At 44.6% G+C, this 19,295-nt stretch overlaps 6 protein-coding genes across 6 annotated transcripts; 4 read left to right on the forward strand and 2 right to left on the reverse strand.

Annotated features, from left to right (window-relative positions):
* Positions 1 to 472: 472 nt before the first annotated feature.
* BT62DRAFT_1004109 (uncharacterized protein) lies at positions 473 to 764 on the reverse strand (the record flags this gene model as incomplete). The annotated part of the gene is made up of 2 exons (XM_043177004.1): positions 473 to 612; positions 665 to 764. 2 exons carry the CDS (start codon positions 762 to 764, stop codon positions 473 to 475), a joined length of 240 nt encoding a protein of 79 aa, XP_043041817.1.
* A 759-nt stretch (positions 765 to 1,523) lies between these two features.
* BT62DRAFT_930406 (uncharacterized protein) lies at positions 1,524 to 2,475 on the forward strand. The gene is made up of 2 exons (XM_043185920.1): positions 1,524 to 2,392; positions 2,447 to 2,475. The coding sequence occupies exons 1-2, from the start codon at positions 1,684 to 1,686 to the stop codon at positions 2,449 to 2,451; spliced, it is 714 nt and encodes a 237-aa protein (XP_043041818.1). The 5' UTR covers positions 1,524 to 1,683; the 3' UTR covers positions 2,452 to 2,475.
* A 52-nt stretch (positions 2,476 to 2,527) lies between these two features.
* On the forward strand, positions 2,528 to 4,123 carry BT62DRAFT_930409 (uncharacterized protein). Its single transcript, XM_043185921.1, has 5 exons — positions 2,528 to 2,689; positions 2,748 to 2,920; positions 2,974 to 3,735; positions 3,787 to 3,928; positions 3,992 to 4,123. The coding sequence occupies exons 2-3, from the start codon at positions 2,809 to 2,811 to the stop codon at positions 3,726 to 3,728; spliced, it is 867 nt and encodes a 288-aa protein (XP_043041819.1). The 5' UTR covers positions 2,528 to 2,689; positions 2,748 to 2,808; the 3' UTR covers positions 3,729 to 3,735; positions 3,787 to 3,928; positions 3,992 to 4,123.
* Positions 4,124 to 4,212: 89 nt separating this feature from the next.
* Positions 4,213 to 5,079, forward strand: BT62DRAFT_1074800 (uncharacterized protein; the record flags this gene model as incomplete). Its single annotated transcript, XM_043179054.1, has 3 exons — positions 4,213 to 4,546; positions 4,610 to 4,664; positions 4,714 to 5,079. The coding sequence occupies 2 exons, from the start codon at positions 4,213 to 4,215 to the stop codon at positions 4,645 to 4,647; spliced, it is 372 nt and encodes a 123-aa protein (XP_043041820.1). The 3' UTR covers positions 4,648 to 4,664; positions 4,714 to 5,079.
* Positions 5,080 to 7,016: 1,937 nt separating this feature from the next.
* BT62DRAFT_765347 (P-loop containing nucleoside triphosphate hydrolase protein) lies at positions 7,017 to 9,756 on the reverse strand. Its single transcript, XM_043182202.1, has 8 exons — positions 9,458 to 9,756; positions 9,143 to 9,377; positions 8,569 to 9,092; positions 8,349 to 8,515; positions 7,689 to 8,298; positions 7,574 to 7,636; positions 7,218 to 7,525; positions 7,017 to 7,167 (listed from the first exon to the last, which is right to left on the reverse strand). The coding sequence occupies exons 1-7, from the start codon at positions 9,465 to 9,467 to the stop codon at positions 7,461 to 7,463; spliced, it is 1,674 nt and encodes a 557-aa protein (XP_043041821.1). The 5' UTR covers positions 9,468 to 9,756; the 3' UTR covers positions 7,017 to 7,167; positions 7,218 to 7,460.
* Positions 9,757 to 10,271: 515 nt separating this feature from the next.
* On the forward strand, positions 10,272 to 11,801 carry BT62DRAFT_930411 (uncharacterized protein). The gene has a single exon (XM_043185922.1). It carries the CDS (start codon positions 10,417 to 10,419, stop codon positions 11,656 to 11,658), a length of 1,242 nt encoding a protein of 413 aa, XP_043041822.1. The 5' UTR covers positions 10,272 to 10,416; the 3' UTR covers positions 11,659 to 11,801.
* Positions 11,802 to 19,295: the final 7,494 nt, after the last annotated feature.

The raw sequence follows: 19,295 nt of genomic DNA on the forward strand, positions 1-19,295 counted from the left end.
GATCCCCATGTTTTGCTTTTTCTAACTGTAATACCTCTTGGTCTTTCCTAATGGCCGTCCTTTCCCGTACCCAAAACACTAGATAAGGAGATCGTATTCTCCTTATTTCTTATTCTGTTAACCATGCTCATTGCGGTATCCGTTCTGTACTACGCTCTCTTGGCTGCTTCGGCTTTCCCACCTTACATCTCCGATGCTATCCTGGACCAACTTCTGAAATGTACCCTGCCGATCCATCCTTGGGCTCACCGTATGGTAACTGAAACGAAACTTTTGGGTACTCTCCAGGCTGTAAGAAAGTGGCATCCATGAGTGAGCCTTATTTCCTATTTCCAACATATTTGCTCAATCATCAGTCTCAGCTGGGGGCATGATCTTTGATGCTCAGCGTCGAACATGGACACAAACTGCTAATTGATAATGATTAGCAAGCATTCGATCAACAACATGAGAATCACTTAGGAGACGTTCCTTAGCCATCGTTGGGATCCAAGGTCGTAGCAAATGAAACCCAATAGTTGACTATTATCTCACCCAACAACATGGATGAAGCAGGCTCGTCGGAGGAATCCAGTAGTCCGTAGATAATGTCTATTTTTTCCCTATGAGGAACTGGAAAGGGTCTTAGTATCAGTTGGAAGGATTAAGGAAGGACAAGATCTACCTCCTTCAGCGGGCGTGTGCGTCGGAGAATTCTGGGTGAATCGGTATTCGCACGCTTTCACACCTGCTTGCGCGCCAGGTCCCGTCTGGCTATAGTACATGCCGGAGAATGAGGCATGTTAAAATAGTCATCGAAGGGGTTTTTCCTCATTTATTTTGGCCCCAAGTGCTCTTACACCTGCACGGTGATAATACGACCGCCATTCCGGACGACTATGCATTAATAATACTGCCCATATTTTATGCAGGGAATACCTGTGTTTATTGCGCCAGCCGGACCCTCTATGGTCTCGCGCTCAATGACCATGTCTCTAAAGTTCTTTGCCGCAAGCCTCGTCCGGTGTCCCAATTTACTGCACGATCATAGTCGCTTGCTTGTCCTTCTCATATTTATACTAGACTACACCTATTTTAGTAATTTCTACCTAATTCCTGTCTCAGATTCTTTCCTCGGAATGCCGGAATGCCGGAGTGCTCGAATTCTCTCGCAGGTTTCAACAATGAGAGATCACTCTTCCTTCAGAAAGAAGTTGAACTGGGGAGTTGTCCCTACGACCAGTGGTCTGAGATTGATTAAAGCAGCCACGATTGATATTGACGCAGTTATCTTGCAATATGTTAGGCCCCGTTTGACGTCACACATAATATGACCTGCGATCGAGGAAATGCAGCGAAGTCAGTTAGATTCGAGAACCCTTCCTATACATCTGCACAGCAACGGCGCTATCCCGCGGATGCTTCCATTTACGGAATCATTCCTTTGTTCTTTCGCAGCGACTTAGCCTCATGTTGTTTATCGCACGTCAGTGTTAAAATTCGTTTCTCTCAAGAACAACGGCGTGAACAACAGTATCCAAGTCGTCCAACATCAACGGAATGCACAATTAATTCATTGAACCTACAGTCGCAGCCTTTTGAACCCCGCTGATCATCGCCACCCAAATAAACAAGACCCAGTAACTTCACAGACATCTACCTTGCTCATATCCTACTGCTATCATACTCCATCCCATTGCGGCGATGGTGTCCCACCGCCCATTGCGGCGCATCCCAGCGCCACTGTACAACAAGCCTAGTTGGCTCCTGGCGCCGGACCCATCAATGCTCCCGGTACCAACGTTCAACGACGTTGCAACAGTCACTGTCCAAAGGCAGTCACTCATCACCGTCCCTGCCCCCAAGCCATCCTCCCGTTCCTTACCCTCATCTGACTCTGTCATCTTCCCCCCACTTCCAAAATACGCCGATGTCATGCGCATGGAAAACGATCTACCGGTCGCCGAAGCAAGGAGACGTGCGCGCGCGATAGACCCGATAGGTTACGCTGCTGAAGCCCCTCAAGGTGAACTCCCCCCGCCACCGTCGTTCGATGACATTCGTCGCATGCAGCCAGACCTACCTTGGGAAGAAGTGATGAAAAGGGCTGGGAACATCGACCAGGCTGCGCTAGCTAGAGATATGATTTCCCAGCAAGGGCCGGAGAGGTTAGAGGCCTTGCTTCGACCATTGGCTACTTTCCTGAGTCCTCAGTGGATGGACAGTCCAACCATTGACCTACCGGAGTCATCCTTTAACCAGTCCTCGATGAATGCAGAAGAGGCAATGACCTCTTCGCTGTTTTTGTCTTCTACCAAAGACAAAAACGGTGGAGAGCTCAAAGCCTTTGCCACATTTCTCGCAGTGTGGTTACATGCAACAGTCACAAATGAATCCAGAACAGAAGTGACGACTGATTCGGCGAGGTGAGCATCATGACCACTTAGTATAGGCAGCATGAACTCACAGTAAATGATAGGTTCTGGAAAGCTTGGTTAACATTTAGCGAGACCGTTATTGTCATCCAAGAGGTCATGGAGACACTGACGTTGGATTACATCACAGTATTCCATGGCCTGGTATATATCAAGAGACTATTTGGAACTTGCTACATCCATGAGGAGAAGGGCTATCTACAGAATGCACCTACCATTCTCGCCCGAGTATTCCTTGTCGGGTGTTTCCTGGGCTTCAAGTATTGTCAAGACATCTATTCGACGAGGCCCTGGTAAGCATTAAGCATATATTCTATGATGCATGAGGCTCACGCTTCTTTCAGGGCTTTAGCCATGGACATTGACAGTCGTACAGTAGAAAAAGTAGACCGCCATGCTTTGCATGGTCTTGATTACAGGCTTGATGTATCGCCGAACGACTGGAAAGAGTCCATTGAAGACTTGTGTCGGTTTGCAGCAGCCTGTCCCTTCCCTAGTGCAAACATCTACACACGAACGGTTGTCAGCGACATCCTCGACAAGCTCAAGATCAACTCACCTCCGGGCATTCCTCTGAGAGCAAGAAGAAGCTATGGTAGACAAGGAACTATTGAGCCGCCGTCACTCACCGACATTTTGGGCATCTTCATCGGCATGGTGTATAGCCCAAGAATTGTCCTGAAAGCGGCAGAAGTGCATCATCCTGCCGCGCCATGGGATGTACAGAAGGACCCTATCGTCGGACACAACACGGTACTGATCGGACAGCACATAGGTCCTGATGAGCATATGTTCGATGCGCCGGTGCAGCATCCTGGGATTTGGAACAGACGGAGTGACCCTGTGGATGGTAGGATGGCCATAGAACAGCGCATAGGGCCGGATACACAGTTCCTTGGAAAGCGGGGATATTCCGCCTCGACGTGGGATAATGAAATCGTCTGGCCTGATGATCCGCAACACATACGGCTTAACGGGTCGTTCTACGCTATGCAGGAGCACCCTGACGTGACCGAGGGTATACAGGATGACCTTACGGTCTGGCGTAGTGCTGCGATGGTGGCTACACAACGTGTAAGATCCGACACGCAGCTCCTCGAGATGCAGAGGCTCCCTTCTGTGTCTTGGAATGCCCAGAATCGGCGTATGATCTGGCAAGCCAATACGAGGATTATTGGACAACGCAAAGTGATTGGCGGCCTGTTCTTCAAAGGCGCCAACGAGACAAATATCTGGGCTCCACAGGGGGATTCTCTCCTAGAATATCCAAGCGACAGACGGTCCGTGCCGCAAGGTCATCGCGGTGTCTTCTAGGTCACCACTACGAGCCTCTCATCAGCGACAATCTCAGGGTAAAAATCAAAAGGCATACCAGGGACCGTAGTTTCATTAACATCCGAGGCTTGACGGCGCTTCAGTCGACCGAATGTCATTGCTATCATCGATACCGGACGATCCCGCTCATCGACCAACCAACAACCGATACATCTTAGAGCCACCCACAAGCATACATCCTTATCGCACTATCAGCTATCATAAAGCTTGAAGGCAGCAGTATCGCTAAGGATAATGCTTACCTTCTGGAAGTCACCATTATCATTGTCCTTCTCGTCGTGTAGTGTAAGATATTAGAACGGAGCTGATGAGTTTACAAAGTCTGCATGAGTGAGGGCTAGCCAGTGAAACGGCGTAAAGAACGCCCTCGTACAACAACGAGGAGGAGGAGGAGATCGATGGATGTGAAACAAGAGAGATGTCCATATTTGGCAAAGTGGCATTGTATTGCCTTTTTACTACGATGAACTCACCGCCAGAACAAGGCTCGCCGACGTCGTCGACGCCCTCCACCGTTTCTCCTCCTCCAGAAGAGGTCAATGTCAGCTCTGATGCTCAACCTAGTACCACATCTCATATCCTCAACATGGTGACCTCAACGCTGAGCCCCAGTTCTTCAAAGCGCCGCCTTCCGGGTAGTAGTACGTTTGGTGGTGGATCCAGCCGTGACACAAAATCCAGGAGACGTGAAGGCACTCAGAGATTGATGGTTGGGGGCTCGGCAGCGTGGGATACCAAAGAATCGTCAAAGAAGGAGGACATGACTGATGTCCAGACCGTAGAAATGCTGCGAAAGGGTATGTCATCTTTCTAATGTTACCTTGACGTTCACTCACCGGCAATGGTGTTTTCATTGGCAGAAATTGGAGATCCATTTGATATCGTGTTTCCGAAATAAATACAAGCTTGTCTCAGGTTCGTCGGCAGTCACCAACGAGACACTCCTTTACTAATCCATGAACAGCTTCTCGTTTCTGTATAATATAGCTGTACCGCAATACCACTGATATTTAGAGCAACTGTTTTCCCGCGGAAGGCTAGCCACTTTGGTAATACCCGAATCCCATGTGAGTTAAATGTACAATTTCTTCAAACGCAACTTCAAGTTTTCAATGGATCCAAATATCGTCAAAGCCTCTGTACGCGACCGAATAATACCATGTTCGTACTCAAATGTCTGCCGGACGGCATGCACTTCATCAGGCGTCGATAGGCTATTGACCATGGACGTTCTGCTACTCAGATACCAAGATACCAAACCTGCGTACAATGCACGGTATTTACGAACTATCAACATCACCCCGGATCGAGGAATCTTCATGGATCTCACGTGAATATGTATCATCTTCATGAACTTATAATATAGTGGGATAATTCTCGCGCGGCTGCTTCTTTAGTCCTTCGACACTGCTGTTCCAAGAAAAGAAATGGGAATACTTGGTTTCAGGATGTCAAAATATGTATCTTATTGAGGAGCATAGGTCAAAGACCATAGGCCGAAAGGAATTCAAGCACAACGGCCAACCTGGGTAGGGATCGAACCCATCTTATTTAAACAACTGAGAGATTGGACCAGTGCATGTATCGGTATACCTATCAATACATTGCCCATCCCCTGAAATTTCCACACCACTGTACCTGGGGATAAAAAGCTGAGCAACGAGTCAAGTCCGCAAATGGCCGGTATTGAGAACAAAATGGTGCGAACCCAAAAGCTTCGCGTTAATACCAATGTTTATCATAATCATATTAGCACAGCTGGCCAACCAGTACCTTGCCCGTAGGAGCAAAAAAAAACACCTATTGGCTATCGTGTGATTTTTCCGACCTGCACCGACGAACGTCCTAAAAGATTAGTACTGTAGCAAGTGGAGGATTTTGTAAATTTACCTTGATGGCTCAAACAAAGTCTCTTCACTATCACGCCGATAGATTTATGTAATGCTCAGTCGCAGTCACGAGTCAGCCAAACGTCGACATATGCATAATTCCTGATCTACAAGCTAGAGTTGAGTACATGTGCGTATCGTGGTCGAGGAAACCAATGATGAGAAGCCCTTCACATCGCGTTGTCCACACGATCGAGGATTCCCCCCCCTCCCTTGGTCGAACACAGGGGTGGGTGGGGGGGATATACGGAACAAGATTATCTCCTCCAAGCTAACCGCTGTTATATGCAGATAACCGCCGACAGGGAGGGAGGTAGAGGCATGCTCGTCTGTGTATCGAGACGCCCCTCTCCCCAAGAAGTACAGCGATATGCGTTCTCCTGGTTCGAGGCTCGTCTCCCATCGCAAGCGAGGGGGAGCAATCAAAAGACGGTCACACCAGACTGCGTTCCAGCATACTGAGATTTCATATCGTCCATATCAGCCATATCATCCTGGCTCTTGTAATCATACTGCGACAAGCTGCCAAGATCACTGGCGCCCGCTACAGAGGCAGAACCAAACGACGATCGCCGCCGGAGACGGTCGCTTTGGGAGAAGGCCAGGTTGACGTTACTGCCGTTTCCACCGTCCGGGGCTGCGTCTTGCGAGATGATCGAGGACGCGTAGCTTTCGTATGTACTGCGCTTGCCAGCCCCGCGGGGGATGCCCTGACCGAAGGGTCCACCCGGAGCAGAGAACATAGGCATACCGGACGAATACGTCGCCTGGGAGCGGAGGGACTGGACGTCGGAGGGGATGTAGCCCAATGCGTCGTGAGTCCGGTAGAAGCTGGCGTCAAAGCGGCTGGGCGTGCCGGAGCGTTTTCCTATAATGAAAATGTTAGCCTAATAAGCTACAACTCCACAACACAACATACCATCGGACATCAATCCTATATTGGGTGCACCGCTCATATAATCCCGAGCATTAGTCTCATGACGACGGAATTGGTCCATAGACTTGAGAAGAGTGCGGCGCGGTTTACTGAACTGAATCATGCTGGCCTGCAAGTTGTTGAGCGGACCCTCGACGAGACAGTTCTTTTCCTTGTAGTGCGTCAAGAGGTAATGCCAAAGAGGATGCTGTAAGGACAAAACACAAATGAGATAACTTGTACAACAATCGACTACCTTTGTGAGCTGACCTTGCTTAGAACCTTAGGATTGCCTAGGATTACTACCCCGTACTTGGCTCGAGTCAGCGCAACGTTCAGACGTCTGGGATCGTTCAGGAAACCAATGCCTTGGTGTTCGTTGCTGCGAACGCAACTGAGAATGATATAGTCCTTCTCTCGTCCTTGGAAAGCATCGACGCTAGCAACTTCGATTTCCTTATACAGGTCCTTCTTCAAAGATCCATTGAACTGCATGTAGGTCACAATGTACGATCGTTGGCCTTCGTAAGGAGTGACGACGCCAATCTGTCCCGGGACGACGCCCGATTTGAAGAATTTAGTAACAATTTTCTCGACATTGGAAGCTTCAGTTCTATCAAGAGATTAGTCAGATTACGATATGGAAAAGAGCAGGATGCAAACCTGTTCAAGAACGACGTGCCACTGCTGGATATTTCTTCCTGTCCTAGATTCTGGTAGAAGAACATGGGAGTATCTGGAACCGGCCAAGGAAAGTCAACATTCTTCCTCAAACGCTCCGGGGCTGTGACACCATTCTGAAGTGTCCCTTCATAGAACATGTTGGATGGGAACTCGGAGAGGCATGGATGCATCCGGTACTGAACCTGGAGACGAATCGGTCTGTTTCCCAAGACGACTAGCCGTTCAAACAAGGACTGTGTCAGCCCTGCGCGAGCGGCTTTCTTGTTCATAATGACCGGGCCAAGTTGCTACATAAATGGAGTTTTAGAGACGTATAGACACAAACCAAAAGGCACAAACCTGATGATCACCAACCAAAACAACCTGCTTACATCCCAAAACAAGCGGAATCATACACTCTAGAGTACCAGAGTCAGAATCGGACATCATAAACTAACGAAAGATGCTGACCTGGTTCTGCGGCCTGCGTCGCTTCATCAATCAAAACGGTTCTAAACTTGAGTTTGCTCAGCCTCGGATCGCCCGCTCCAACGCAAGTACAGCAGATAACATCTGCAGCACTGAGAATCTCCTTCTCGCACTGCCTGATAAGCGTCTTATACTTCCTCTCATCATTGCTACTCAGTTCCCCTTGTTCGTTTTTCAGCATTATGAGCTTCTGCAGCTCTACGTGGGTGGTACTGTTCGCTACTTGCTGATGAAGAGTCAAGTATGCGACGCTCGAATCCAGAGCCTCCCGCGATTTGGCAGTCAGACGGACCACCTTAAGACCTGTGATGTTGATCTTCTCGGTAAGTTGATCCACGGCAACATTCGAGGGTGCGCAAACGAGAACCTGTCCTGGGTTCATTTTTGCGAGGTGGTACACAATTGATGCTGAAGTCACGGTTTTGCCAGTTCCAGGAGGTCCTTGAATCAAGCTGATGGGCTTCTGCAGGACGCTCTTCACAGCGTACATTTGGGAGTGGTTAAGCTCGGGAAGGCCGGGAGCAGAAAAGCGCTTGGGCATTTGGGTTCGAAGAGACTGGGGTTCGAGCTCGTGACCAAGAAGTTTGTGGTACTGGAATCAGGATTAGCGGAGTAGATGAGTAGAGAGAGGAATGGCCTTACAATGTACCCGCTAACGCTCTTCTCATCAACGGCGAACGTCTTCATGGCCAATTGCATCCTATCAAAGCTGGTAGACTTCCAGACAAAGTCTGCAGCAAAGTTGTGAGTACACTCGGAAGGAACTCCTTCGGTTCTTCGCAACTCCAGGCCGATCTCATCGGAAACATCTAACAACAAGTTATAAACCCGCTCATAAAGTCGGAGAGAGTTTGGTACTTACTGTTTGGGATCTTGAGGACGTGTCCGACGCCCTCCCAGGACTTGTGCAGTTCCCCCATATATCGCAGTCTCAGCTCATCGCCGACCGCCAACCGCACTTCGCCACTCTCCAGTTTTGGAAGGCCGAACCACGCCACTCTCTTCTGATTCAGCCCCAAATCCCAGCGAACGAGAATATCGGTCTGTGTCTGACTTTCCTTGAGCCGTTTATCATAGTCGGCTTCAATCTTGACCAAAGGCCCGAATATATTCTGATATTGGTACGCGTCTTCATAGCGCACCATGATTGGTTGCGGTTCATCGTCCACGCCGGGTTTCTCTAGATCTTCGAGTGTAGCGTTGGCATCCTCACGCCACAAATCTTCAAGCCGGTTAATTTGTTGGAATGATATCTGGCGAGAGCGGAGCTGCTCTGTCTCGGTTGGGGGCTTTACGAGCCATGAGAGGAAGGAGCGGTCGTCAATGAGCGGCGCCCAAAGGGAGGCGTTCCACTGTATATCTTTAGAGATAGCAGCACATGGCTGACTGATGAATCGTTGTAAGCCGGACGTATTAGGATATGCAAGGCAACTCACCGGCAAAGAAGGACGACGACAGTATCACTTTTCGCTGGAATGAAGCCTAACATGAAGACGTTCTTGCTGCCACAATTGTAGCATTCAGGAGTTGTCTCTCCAAGGGGGCTCTCTGTGTGCAAGATGACTTCTTTGTGTTTAGCACGCACAAGGTGGTTAACGATATGTGATGCCGACGTATTTCCTCGAGAGTTGCAGAACCATTTCGAGCAAATGATACACTTGACGACAGATGCTGGTGAGTGAATTCCGCAGTAACTAGCAATCCAATTCTGAACTGATAGAATATCGGAAGAGAACAAATGGCGAACGAACCTGCATGCATGAGGAGGCAGATCAACGGCGCTGCCGTCCTTGAGATCGTCTAGAACAGCATCAAAATCCTCGTCGAGCGCCGTGCGAGGAGTACTGGAGTGATGAGCATCCTCATTGCCAGACGCTGGGTCATTGAGCTCGGAAATTGAGAGGCTCGAAAGGTCGACTGAGGATGAGTTATCTTGAGTATTGGCGGTGTATACAGAGGAAGTGTCATCTACTACGCCCATGCCTCCATAGGAGGAAGCAGAGTCGTACTGGAAATTATCGAATGTGTCCATTGCTGGAGAGAGCAAAAGGTGTTGACAGGAACACATTCATGCTGACTCCAAATCGGTAGCGTGTCGCTTAGCTAAGCATCCCTATTTAGCGAAAACTTTCTCAGGGATGGCGAAGAGAGGCTAGAAAACACTAGAAGAAATTTCAGTCGTCTGATCGGATAGGCTAGACTGCCACCAGCAGACTGTTGAAAACTGGATCTCACTCATGATTTTTCTTTTCAGTGGGAGGCATACCGTGCATGTCAGACACAACTTCTTCCTGCTCGTCTACGATTTAAATAAATAAATAGTGCTGCAAGTACAACAAAAGGTCAACAGTCTCTTGCCCTTATCTTGATCTCTCGGTAGCGGCGCTATGTCCCAGGCGAAGTGATACGATTATCATTGCTGGCAGCCTGGAATGTTGTTAGTAAACCAGAATAATGTATAAACAGACCGGTACGCACTAGCTCGGTGACTACTGGAGACCCAACAACGCCTCATGCCATGACAATTTTTGTCAAGTCTTGAGAATATCGACGAGGTAGAATTGTCAGAACCGTTGCGCGCCGATGTTTTCTTCCATACTTTGTTAATCCTTGTTGGGTTTAGGGCTGATGACGTCAAACACATGATGCACACGAGGCGGGAACAAAAAGGTTCTGTCGTTTGTTGACATTGACCACTAATGCTACGGCGATGACGACCAACACGCTCCCTCTCACACGCCCCATGCTGGAGATGCTCCTCAATTATCTCTGCGACCAACTTTCCAATCCTGGCTCGCCATACCACATCCCCTCACTGCTCCTAGTCATCCACGGTGGCGCAGCCATGCTCCTCCACCCGTCCTACCAAACGATCCCGACCTCCCGGCAGAGCACTCTCGACGTCGATTACCTCGCCCAGCCTTTTAGCACCGATGTCTGTACGACAATAACACGCGCCATCGCTGAGACTTCACGGGCTTTTCCTGGACTAGGCGCTGACTGGATGAACGCGGACGCGGACGTCGCGCTCCCACCGGGTGTATGGGAGGGGAGCACACATCCCGGGAACCTCGCACAGAACACGATATTCGACCGGGGGACTGTGCGGATGGTCAGCGTCTCCCCGGGGTGGGCTGTTGGGCTGAAGCTGATGCGATACGAAAAGTACGATCCTGGAGACGTCGTGGTGATTCTCCTGAATGGACTCAGGGTGAAAGGAGGTGGCAAGTGGACGCTGGAGATTGTGGAGGGCTGGGTAAGGGCTGAGTGTGCGACGATGGGTTATGATGGATGGCCCGCGTGGAAGTTGGCGGAGATGCGCGTGAGGATTCGAGATGCAGTCCGGTTGGTCGAGGAATGGTTGAGGGAGAACCCAGGGGTCGTAACGAAGACAATTACACGTCAGACGAGCGTGATGTCGGTGCAAGAGGAGGCGGAGATTCGGGAGTGGGAGAGGAGTTTGAGGCGCGAGAAGAAGAGGACGAAGCCGAATGGAAGGTATTTGATGGGAGAGTGGGTCGAACCGGACGACTCAGACTCGGATTCAGAGTCGGATACGTCGACTGATGGTGATGTACCGCCCACACCGCATTTGCCAACATCCCAGACCAATGAGGCCATGGTAAGCCCGTATCAGCCATCGACTCAACTTCAGTCATGCTCCCCACAAGTGAACCTCTATCAACCACCTACGACGAGCCCTTATCAATGCCCATCCCCCCAGAACAACCCTGTGCCACAGCCTCATGGTTATATCCCTCCCACCAGCTATTCCATGCCGTCTCACCCACTCCGGATGATCCCACAGAATAATCCCACGCGACAATCCAGCGCCTATCTCCTACCCAATACAGCCATGTGCCCTGTCCCTCCGAATTTCGTGTCGCCGATTTACGCATCTCCCAATCCGAATGCGTTTCTCTCGCCTTTCGCCTTCTCGACGCCTTACTAATATGGTCGGGTGCTTGTGCGGGCTGGTGATACCCTCGCCACCCATTTTCTTTTTTGGACTTATACCACTGTACTGCTACCATCTAATCTAGTATCTCACCTGTTGTTGTACTCTATTAATGAAAGTCCTTTTGCCATGCTGTCAGACTGAAATTCAATTAATGATCTCATTATTCTCTTGAATGATGCTGTTGGAAAGCAAAGGACAAATCAATTCAAAGTGATAAGAAACAGGTTTAATCTAAGTATCTATAGCATGAAGGGAAACAACTTCTTGGAAATTGGGGTCAAAATCTAGGAAACTTGTCTGAAATCTATTTGGGGAAAAGAGAAAGAGGCAGTCAATGCCAATTCTAATGAGAAAATTTAACCTTCCATCCCACCACCATCTGCTTCTATAGCTTCTTCATCCATGCTGAAGTACATTTGAGCACTATGGTAATCCCCAACTGAGATCTTTCCTGTGCTATCTTGATGCTGATTTTCAGAAGGACTGGCCTCTGCATTCACATATCCTGTAATACCATCTTTATCAGTGCCCTGTCTGTGTTCATCCCCAGAATGATTACCAAGAACTGGCTCTGTGTGATGCCTATACTCCTCATATAAATAGTCTCCACCAGCTTCTTCATCTGTGCTGCCATGACTTTGGGCTGAATGTTCTCCAAAGTGTAATAATGAAGCAATACTGACACTCCAAGTGTCATCAGAGCAAGCTTGTCCTGCTGCAACTCATCCAACAAGAAGTGTAGGTGCAACTCCCTAAAATAAAATAAATATAAGAGATTAGAGCATCAGTTGTAAATTAAGACTCCCATATAACAGCTGCTACAGTATCTGCATAGTTTTCTTTAATTTGATTTCCACAGCTACTCAGTATAACTGTTAAAAGAGCTGCTGTGGAGTATAATAAGAAAGATTCAACAAGGATTTCAATTACACTCTTATAGGATTGAATACCCATTCCTCTCTGGTTTGTACCACCAACAGTAATGATCCAATATATGATTAGAAGTGTGCAGAGTAATGTTGTTGATAGACTGAAAGAATAGTAAACAGTGACCCATTTTTGTGCCACTGCATCAGAGATTATACTCTGAATATTATTGGTAGTATCATGCATAATATGATATATATTTATGACCCTTGCAGCTTTATTATCTATAAGCATTTTGAGAAGACATACTGAATAGATCATATCAATTGTAATAATTGTGCAGATGATTGAAAGAATGACAATTATTCAGTATCACCAAATCTATAATATACATAAGTACCCATATAGTTGTTTGTACTGAGTTCAACAAGCACAGTCCATGAATTTCACTCATTGTTTATAAAGGCATTTTGTATGAATTGCCAGTAAAATGAGGCATCTAATATCTCCAGAATATAAAAACATAGAAGCACAATAATCATTGGATAGATTGCTCTTCTATGCTGGGAGATTTTAGTTGAAACTAAATTCTGATTTTAGTCACTGTCCATAATATATAGTATTTCACCTACAAATAGTCTATAAGGTGACAATTAGAATTCCTGTATAAATATCTGTATAATATTATAATAAGAATAATTTAGTTTTTTTAAAAAATAAAACTTGCTATCACAAAAGATTTCTAGAATCATAATATTAGAATATAAATCAAAAATTTGGAATATTGCTTGTATATCTCCAGTTGAGAGATCTGGAATTTCTATTGGTGTTGACATTTTGAGAGAGATTTAGAATGACTGCAGTTATTGAAGAACTCACTGCTTTTATAGAAAAAATCACTCTAAATGATTATCAGTTGATCATGTAACCAGTAATACTGATTGTTACAGATTCTATAAAGCAATATGAAAAAAATTTTCATCATGATGAATGAGATTGAGATTCTATCTTGTTACAGACCTGAAACTTTTGTTGTGTCAATAATCAGTTGATATTATTTTATATTTTATTAAAATCTGTAGCCCAATACACTAGAGATAGATAGGAACTGAGATTTAAACTCTGAAAGATTGAGCACACTTCAGGCTGTTGAACTGATATTGTATATCAGTAATGATTGTCCTAACTTTCAGCTTCTAATCATGACTTTTTAGCCCTTAAACATGACTTACTAATGCTTAGTAAGTTGACACTTATAAAACCCTGATGATCCCAATGATCTCTAATGAACTCAGCCTCAGCCATGGAGAAACCTTGTTAAGGCCCTATAACACCACAGATAATGCATGCATAATTACATTGTACTGTGTTTTTACTTATCATCATATAACACACAGCTGATATTGGCATGCTGATCACACAGAGTGACTGTGAAACAGTGTGATCTTTGCTAGGACAACTGCAGCTCACACAATGCTCACTGTAGCAATGATATTGTGGACAGATATGTTGAGAATGATGGTTTCACAGCCACTCTGTTGTTTGTTTCACATATTTAATTTTTGTGTTGATTGTTACTACTTTTTGGCTTCATACCACCACCACCTACATATTAGTCCATGAATATACAGTTGACTATCTTGAAATGCATGATATGAAAATGCATAATCTGACTTTGCATACAGATTAGGCTGAAACCCAGTCAGAAAGCAGGAAAATGAACTAGAAATGCATATGGTTCTAGTCCTGGATATGCATTGTCATATTCAAAATTGTAATAAGCTAATATGACATTGTGCATGTATTAAAACAATAAAGAACATAATTTGTTTGTACAGATTATAACAAACATGAAAAAAAATATTGTAAAGTGGCTCAGCTTATATCTCAATAAACATGCCTCCTGAACCAACATGAAAACCACATGCTAAATCTGAGAATCCATATGAGTGCACAAAACAGAAGGAGAAAGTTCTAACTTACAAATCATCAGCTCAGCCTCTGAAGCAGATCTTCTGCCTGCAGCTCACAATAGGAGACTGGCTTGTAGTGTTGATGACTATCCTTCCCACCAACATGCTGACATTGTGGCACATTTCACAAATTGGAAGGAAGATGTGCTGCTCTTTACACAATCAACTCTTTCATAGATGAGCTTATTTGATGTTAGACCCAAGTCACATGTGATCAGAACATGTGATAAACTGATGCTGTATTGAGTTTGTACAGTCATGTCAGAGTTCACTATTTATATCTGTTGACCAAATGCTTCAAGGCCCATAGAATCAGCTCAAGAGTGAAGTGGTATAAAATAAACTTTAGCTTGAAGCTGAGGTTATACAGTGAGAGCTATTCTACTTATATACTACTCATCCATTGAGATAAATATACTACTACTTATTGTGTTCATTCAAGTCTTTGTGTCCATTGTCCTTGGGTGTTGCTACTATTTACAAAAAGGTTGTTGTGCATCATTGAGAATTATTATTGCATCAGAAGACAATAGCAGACATGGCTTGTTGTGATGATAAAGCCCATTCCACAGTCTTAAGCACTGGTCTAGATGCTCTGACTAAGCATGAATAGGGGTTAAAATGAAGAAAAGTAGGAAAAATCATAACATTACCCCCTCTTTAAGACCATTGTCCTGATGGCTTAATTTAAAGATGTTTCATAGTCATATATTGCATCTGCAGTGTTCATATATTTTTCATTGACCCACTGGTTAGATTCCAGGCTATAACCCTTTCAACTAACCAAATAATCAATGGTTGTCATCATTTCTCCTCCCTGTGTGTGGATTTTATGTAAACAGTGATTAAAGATCTGATCAATTTTGTAATATTCTTTGTTGTTGATCAGATCTGAAGGAGAAGGTGGAGGACATTCTTGACTGGAGAATGTGAGTGCTACAAATGGCATGAGGAGAGATTTGTTAAAAACATCATGGATTTTCCAGTTGTTTGGGAGGCAGAGTTTATAGATGGAGGCACTGACTTTTGTGATAATAGAAAAAGGCCTGGTGTGCTTGTTGACAAGTTTTTGTTTTGGGCATGAAAGGTGCAGATTGGTGGTATCCAGCCAAATCTTATCAGAGATGCTATAAGTGTGGACAGCCATTTAGTGCTTGTTGTATTGGCATTTCATTGAAGAGGCAGCTTTCTTAAGGGCAGTACATATCTCATCATGAATTTGGGACATAATATATGTGAAGTTGAAGGAGGCAGGAGTGGAGGTGTGTATATGTTCAGTATGAAAAACATTAGGGTGGTGGCTATAGTTGATGAAGAATAGAGTTTTTCTGGTTGCTGAGTGGACATGGTTGTTGTGTTAAAATACAGCAAGGGCAAGCCACTTGACCCAATCATCTTGTTAATAATTGATAAAAAGATGAAGGTACTTTTCAATCTCTTGGTTGGCATGCTCTATTTGTCTATCTGTCTGCAGATGGTATGCTATAGAAGCATTTTGCTGAATGTTTAAGAGCTGGTATAAGTTGTTGAGGAATTTTGAGATGAATTGAGGTCTTTGGTCAGAGATTACAACTTGGAGCATACTATATTTAGCATAGACTTCATCATGAAGGATTTTTGCTCACCCTTCTGAAGTTAACTCTATTGAGCATGCAATCAGAATGATTGCTTTTGAGAACTGGCTGACAATGATTATTATAGCATCATAGCTATTACACTCCAGTAGGCCAGTGATCATATCAACAGAAATGTGCATTCATGGTAATTGTGGTACTTCATTTGGATGTAGGAGGGCAGTCTATAATTGAGTCATAGACTTTTCTTTCTGGCATGTCTTGCATTCTTTTATGTATTTTTTGATATCTTGTCCTATCTTCAGCCATTAGTACTTGTGAAGAATGAGTTTTTTGGTTTTTGTGACCCTCAGATATTTTGCTGTAGTATAATTATAGTATATGGTAATGATCTCCCCTCCAAAGCTGTTGATCTCTGGGAATGTAGATCCACCCATCATAGCAGATCAGGCCTTCTTCCTTCATTATCCCTCTCTCATGATTGAGTGATAAGGCCACTCATTGGTCTCACTTACTGTTATCTCTTGTGGCACTTTTGATCTGCTCATGAATCTTCTCCTCTATAGGCATGATCATCACTTGGAAGTGTTCAGGTTTGAGCAAAACCACACCATTATTATTATCTTCTCCTTGATTGTGATCACTCCATCTGCTAAGCAAATCTGCTTTCTTGTTTGCTGCTTCAGCCTTGTGATAAAGAGTGTAGTCATATTCAGAAAGTTCCATTACTCATCTTGCTTATTGGCAGTTGAGCTTTTGGAGAAGTTGAAAGTACCAGAGATTTTGGTGGTCAGTCCAGATCTCAAAGGTTTGAGTTGCCCTGATCAAGTAATGCTGTCATTTGGCCAGAGTGAGCATTATAGCTAGGAGTTCTTTATTGTAAATCTTATAGTTATGCTCTATGACTGTTGATGCCTTAGAGAGGAAGACAACCAGCTACCACTTCCCATCTTGTTCCTGGGAGAGTATAGTATCAATGGCTCTCTCACTGGAGTCTGCCTCTACTCTGAATTTCCCTTCCTGCATTGGTATAGCAAGGATAATATCTTCAGTGAGTCATCATTTGAGATTATCAAATGCTATTTGTTGTGATTGTCCTCAGCTCCAGAGAGCATTCCTAGTAAGTTATGTCATAGGCTGGACAATCTTGCTGTAGTTCTAAATGAACTGCCAATAAAAGTTTGTGAATCCTAAGAAGAATTATAATTCCTTCTTCTTTGTTGGCACTGGCCACTCTATTACTCTGACTACTTTGACTGGGTCTATCTGTATACTTTCTTTGCTAATAATTACTCTGAGGTACTTGGTCTCCAGAACCTTGAACTCACACTTCTTGGCCTTGAGGAACAATTTATGCTTCCTCATTAATGCAAGTACCTAGCAGATCAATCTGTGGTGTTCCTCCTGATCCTGGAATATGATGAGAATGTCATTGAGGTATATTGTGACCCTTCTGATAGCAATGAGGTTCTTGAAAATATCATTCATCATCCACTGGAAGATTGCTGATGAGTTTGTCAGTCTAAAGAATATCACCATAAGCTTAAAGAGTCTTTGGTTTGTTTGGAAGGCCACCTTCCATTCATTGCCTTCTTTAATCTGAATATTATTGTACCCCTATCTGACATCTAGCTTGGTGTAATACCTAGCTCCATGAAGCTTATTCATAAGCTTTAAGATCAAAAAAAGTGGATAATGATTCTTAGTCATCATCTCATTTAGCTTCTGATAATCCTGTACTGGTTGGAGTTTGCCATCTCTCTTTTTGACAAAGAAGAAGGGAGAAGCCATTGGAAATTTTGAAGGTCTGATCTGCCCACTAGAGAGGTTCTCATCTAGAAACTTATTGAGTTTCTGTTGTTTATAATTGCTGAGAGGGTAGGTTTTGCAATTGAGATTCACATTGGCATTAGAGATAAGTTTGATAGCATAGTTCTATAGTTTCAGTTCTGGTAGTTCATCAAAACTTTTTTTATTGAATAGATTCTGATAATTCTATGCCTATTCCAAAACCATCTCTTCAAATGTCTTTTTCTCTTTATTAGCATTAGCTCTAGCTGCTAGGTCATTAGCATAGTGTATGGCCCAGACATGCAGTGCCTGTTTCATATCCACTGTGAGGATGGTCTCACTGTCCTTCATCTCTTCATCTCATCTGTCTTCAGAGTCTTCATTAGATAACTCAAAAGAGATCTTTCTGCATCTGCATTGTGCAAAAGTGATCTGTCTGGTCTTCCAATTGGCTAAGGGATTATGTCAGATGAGCCAGTTGTGACTCAGGAACACTTCTTTGGTTCTCAGATCAGTGACAGCCAGATCAATCTGTTTAGAGTGATTGCCAATAGTTAGATGCAGTTTAACAAATTCAGTTATCAAGCTGGCTTGGTTTTTGGTCCCATCCATATTATAGACTGGTATGGACAGTTGCTCTAGTAGGAAGCTGATGTTTGTTGACAAAAGCATGATTGATGGAACTGCTAGTGCATCTGCTATCGATCAAAGCAGTCACTACATACATGGATCAATTTGTAAGGATCTCAATCTGAGCTCTGGTAGTCAGATTTTATCCTGAGGTTTTGGTCCTCCTAACATATCTTTAGGGCCTTCAGAGTTTATTGAGCCATTTCAGTGCTCAGTATAATTCTGCTCTTCTCATTCCATTGACCATTTCATCAATTACTTCTTTAGTCTGAGTCTTATGCATTTAATTCTTGAGTACTGCTTTGGCTGTTTCCTCTGTTGAGGCATTTTTAATGGCTCACCATGTTCATTCAGTATTGAATGGCTTAAGCTATTTAGTGGGGGTCTCTCCCTCTGTTCAGCCTATAGGCATTTGAGTTCTTGTTTTAGGCAATTCTTTGGTGATATGTGCAGTGATAGAAGATTCAGGTATATTTGAATGCATGCATAATTTAGATATAGAAGTAACTATAGAAGTACTATTAGTCTACCTAGTGGCTGTTTGTTGCACACTGTAAAGTCCTTTAGCTGACCTAGTGGAATTGTACACTAATCAGCTCCACCTTTTATCTCTTCAATCTTTGTATTCCCACTGAGTTCTTCTTCTTTCTGTAATGTAGCAATCTGCATCTATATGTCTTCCTGAGTTTGTTTCTTCTTCAGGCAGTCTTATGATAGGTGTCCCTTCTGTCTGCAATTGAAACATTTTCCTTCCTTCTTTAGCTGATCTATATCCATCAGCTTCTTGCTTCCT

This window comes from Guyanagaster necrorhizus, assembly GCF_019112545.1.
Source record: "Guyanagaster necrorhizus MCA 3950 unplaced genomic scaffold BT62scaffold_8, whole genome shotgun sequence".
Taxonomy (NCBI): Eukaryota; Fungi; Basidiomycota; class Agaricomycetes; order Agaricales; family Physalacriaceae; genus Guyanagaster; species Guyanagaster necrorhizus.

Bases quoted from the DNA above. Each gene is read 5' to 3' on its own strand.
- BT62DRAFT_930406 (XM_043185920.1), top strand. From the start codon at position 1,684: ATGGTGTCCCACCGCCCATTGCGGCGCATCCCAGCGCCACTGTACAAC.
- BT62DRAFT_930411 (XM_043185922.1), top strand. From the start codon at position 10,417: ATGACGACCAACACGCTCCCTCTCACACGCCCCATGCTGGAGATGCTC.
- BT62DRAFT_765347 (XM_043182202.1), bottom strand. The intron at 7,637-7,688 runs GTCAGCATCTTT...CTGGTACTCTAG, and splicing joins GACGCAGGCCGCAGAACCAG to AGTGTATGATTCCGCTTGTT. The intron at 7,526-7,573 runs GTGCCTTTTGGT...CCATTTATGTAG, and splicing joins GGTTGGTGATCATCAGGTTT to CAACTTGGCCCGGTCATTAT.
- BT62DRAFT_930409 (XM_043185921.1), top strand. From the start codon at position 2,809: ATGCTTTGCATGGTCTTGATTACAGGCTTGATGTATCGCCGAACGACT. The intron at 2,921-2,973 runs CTACACACGAAC...AGATCAACTCAC, and splicing joins CCCTTCCCTAGTGCAAACAT to CTCCGGGCATTCCTCTGAGA.